This window comes from Octopus bimaculoides, chromosome 1 (assembly GCF_001194135.2).
Source record: "Octopus bimaculoides isolate UCB-OBI-ISO-001 chromosome 1, ASM119413v2, whole genome shotgun sequence".
NCBI lineage: Eukaryota > Metazoa > Mollusca > Cephalopoda > Octopoda > Octopodidae > Octopus > Octopus bimaculoides.
In genome coordinates, this window is record NC_068981.1 from 107,302,850 (window position 1) to 107,305,864 (window position 3,015).

The window sequence follows — 3,015 nt, forward strand, 5'->3', positions numbered from 1 at the left end:
CCCCCCCTGCTGCCATTACTCTTGAGGTCACTACAAAAGGTCATTGATACTGCTCTTCCACTCCTGACTAAATCATTAAAAAAAATGTTTGTTTAGTTTTAGAATAGAAAGTTTATTCTAATGGCTAGATCACCAAAATATTTTCAAATTTGATACCAAAGAGAAGACAAGATATCAGAAATGTTTAAAACATAACATAGTTCTTTATTTGGTAACTAGCCCTGCCTTCAATACTGTCCATAATATATGTAAGTGTAGATTATTAAAAAATTTGGCTAATTATAATTTTCAAGCAATTGTCATATTTCATCTTTGAAATTCAAGAGACAAGAAAATTTATCAGAGTAAATACTTTGTAAACAGTTTTATCATATTTGTATAACAGTTTAATTGCTAAAAAACATAACTCCTTAAGCATACAGTGATATATCAATAAAAGATGCTAAAAGTGCAATCAATTTACATACCGTGATATTGGTTTCAAATTTTGGCACAAAGCCAATGAGTTTTGTGGGAGGTGACTAGTCAATTACATCAATCCCAGTGCTCAACAGGTACTTATTTTATCGATTCCAAAAGGATGAAAGTCAACCCCAACAGCATTTGAACCCAGTATGTAAAAGCAGATGAAATGTTGCTGAGCATGTTGCCAAGCATGCTAATGTGATTCTGCCAACTCACTGCCTTTACACATACAGTAATATTAACAAAATTTACATTAATATTAATGATATTAATTAAGAAATAGTAAAGAAAATCGATTTACTTACTTGTATATATTGAAACTAAAATATGACCTAAAATTAAAAGAGAAGAAACAACCCAGTTTATAGAATTATTATTTGAAAGTATAATACATATATAAAAATAACGGGCATTTGATATTTTCCAAAGTCACATTAAATGTGTATTACATTCTCTGATTTGAATGAAACAAGGATATGAATAAAATCTAATAATTGTGAGAAAAAAAGTCTGTCAATTAATTGGATAATTCTATATGAAAATAATTAAGATCATTGCTACTAAATTCTGAATATTGACTGAATGTTATTTTACTGTTTAAGATCTGAATTATTGACCTCTTAGCAACAATGGTAACAATATCTGGTTCAAACAGTCATAGAAGCAATCAATTAGAAAAACGTTTGTGTTATTTTAAACACTGATAATATTACTCACCATGCTACTTTGTTAAACCACCATTTCCAACTTAACATTTCGTACAATAAGTTCACTGAAGGCTGGAAAAAATAAAGATGTTCAAACAAAAAAAAATTCCACTTGAAGAAATATCAGCAAAATATACAAAAATATTTTTATTTTATTATTAGAAGGTTAAATATACTATAGGATATTTCAATTTTATTGAATAGATGATTTGAGATAAGTAATTACTGTAGATTATTGAAGTTGTGAGTTGTACATCAACAATTTATTATTTACAGGAAAATGGAATGAGCCATTGAGCATTAAATGACTCAATAAACCTCAATGTACAAAATGAAAAGTTACAAATATTCATTGAGATTAATTTCTGAATTACTTCTAAACAAATACCATTTTGCACTTGTATGTTCACACCTGAGGTTTCTCAACTGAACTAATTTTCTTTGATATAGCTATAGATTTGTTTTTACAAAGATGCAGATATGTATGAACCAGATAATGTAAACTCAAAAGACCAGTAACTCTGTTGTTAGTTGCACCTCTCATGGACTTTATAAGTAAATTAATTATAGTTTTTTTATATGCAGATTAGATATTGGTTTCAAAGTTTTGGCACAAGGCCAACCACTCTGGGGAAGAAGGAAAGTCAATTACATTGACCCCAGTCTGCAACTGATACTTATTTTATCAACCCCAAAAGGATGAAAGCAAAGTGAACCTCAGCAGAAATTGAATATAAAGATGGACAAAATGCCACTAAGCATTTTGCCCAGGCTAATGATTTTGCAGATCACCACCTTAAAATGCAGATTAAATATTCTTTTCTACTCTAGGCACAAGGCCTGAAATTTAGGATGGAGGCAGTCGATTAGATTGACCCCAGTATGCAACTGGTATTTAATTTATTGACCCCGAAAGGATGAAAGGCAAAGTCAACCTTGGCAGAATTTGAACTCAGAATGTAAAGACAGACGGAATACCGCTAAGCATTTCGCCCAGCATGCTAACATTTCTGTCGGCTCACAGCCTTTGCAGATTAAATATTAAAACTATAAATGTATCAAGAGATTAATATATTTCTTTTCTTTTCTTTACAGTTAACTGTCATAAGATAACTAATATTAAAAAGATGTTAGAATGTAAGTATCTAGCAACAGAAATTATATTTCTAAATAAGATCATGCATGATCAGAAATTATTTATAAAAAAAAAAACTTTAAAACATTTATATTCAATTTATTTCATTTAGAAGTTGTAAAATAATTACCACACGAATGTTTTTCAAACCTCCAGCTGATTTTTTGGTTTTTCTCATACATGTTGCTTGAAAGTCAGATATTTCATGTCTAAATAAAAATTAGAAGTCATTGTATAAGTGGAAAAGCTTGCACAGGAGCAAAATTTTTCAAAAATTTCTATTTCGACTAATCATTAAAAATAAGACAGTGATTTATATTAAGGTAAATACAAAATTGACAACTTCATAGTATTAGCTGTGATTATTAAAATAAAATCTTCCATCTATTCATGTATTTCTGTCCACTATTCAAAGAGGGTTATGGGAGTAGAGTCCTCAGGCCCCTCCTCCATAGGGTCCTTTCAGAAGTATTCATCATTAAACCTTCCAGCTGGACTTTCAAGCATAGCCAACTGAGACAACGGATATTATCCAACCATCTCATTATTTTTCTACTCCTACATCTCCTACCAGATGGCTTGGTCTTAAGAATTCATCTTGCAATTCTTTCCTGCACCATTCTGATTATTTATTATATAATTTCATGTTGTAAACTTTAAATTTGTGATTTTAAATTAACAGTAAATGTTCATTATATATATATATAT

The 3,015-nt window shown here is 29.8% G+C and overlaps 1 protein-coding gene across 6 annotated transcripts in view; it reads right to left on the reverse strand.

Annotated features, from left to right (window-relative positions):
• LOC106868291 (voltage-dependent calcium channel subunit alpha-2/delta-2) overlaps positions 1-3,015 on the reverse strand; it is a 207,694-nt gene that overhangs the window by 13,498 nt on the left and 191,181 nt on the right. For all 6 annotated transcript variants that reach the window (XM_052969102.1, XM_052969096.1, XM_052969095.1 and 3 more), the window contains 3 exons: positions 2,438-2,516; positions 1,183-1,244; positions 771-797 (listed from right to left, as the gene is read on the reverse strand). In XM_052969102.1, coding sequence (XP_052825062.1) covers positions 771-797; positions 1,183-1,244; positions 2,438-2,516 — 168 coding nt within the window. The remainder of the gene's footprint in view (positions 1-770; positions 798-1,182; positions 1,245-2,437; positions 2,517-3,015) is intronic.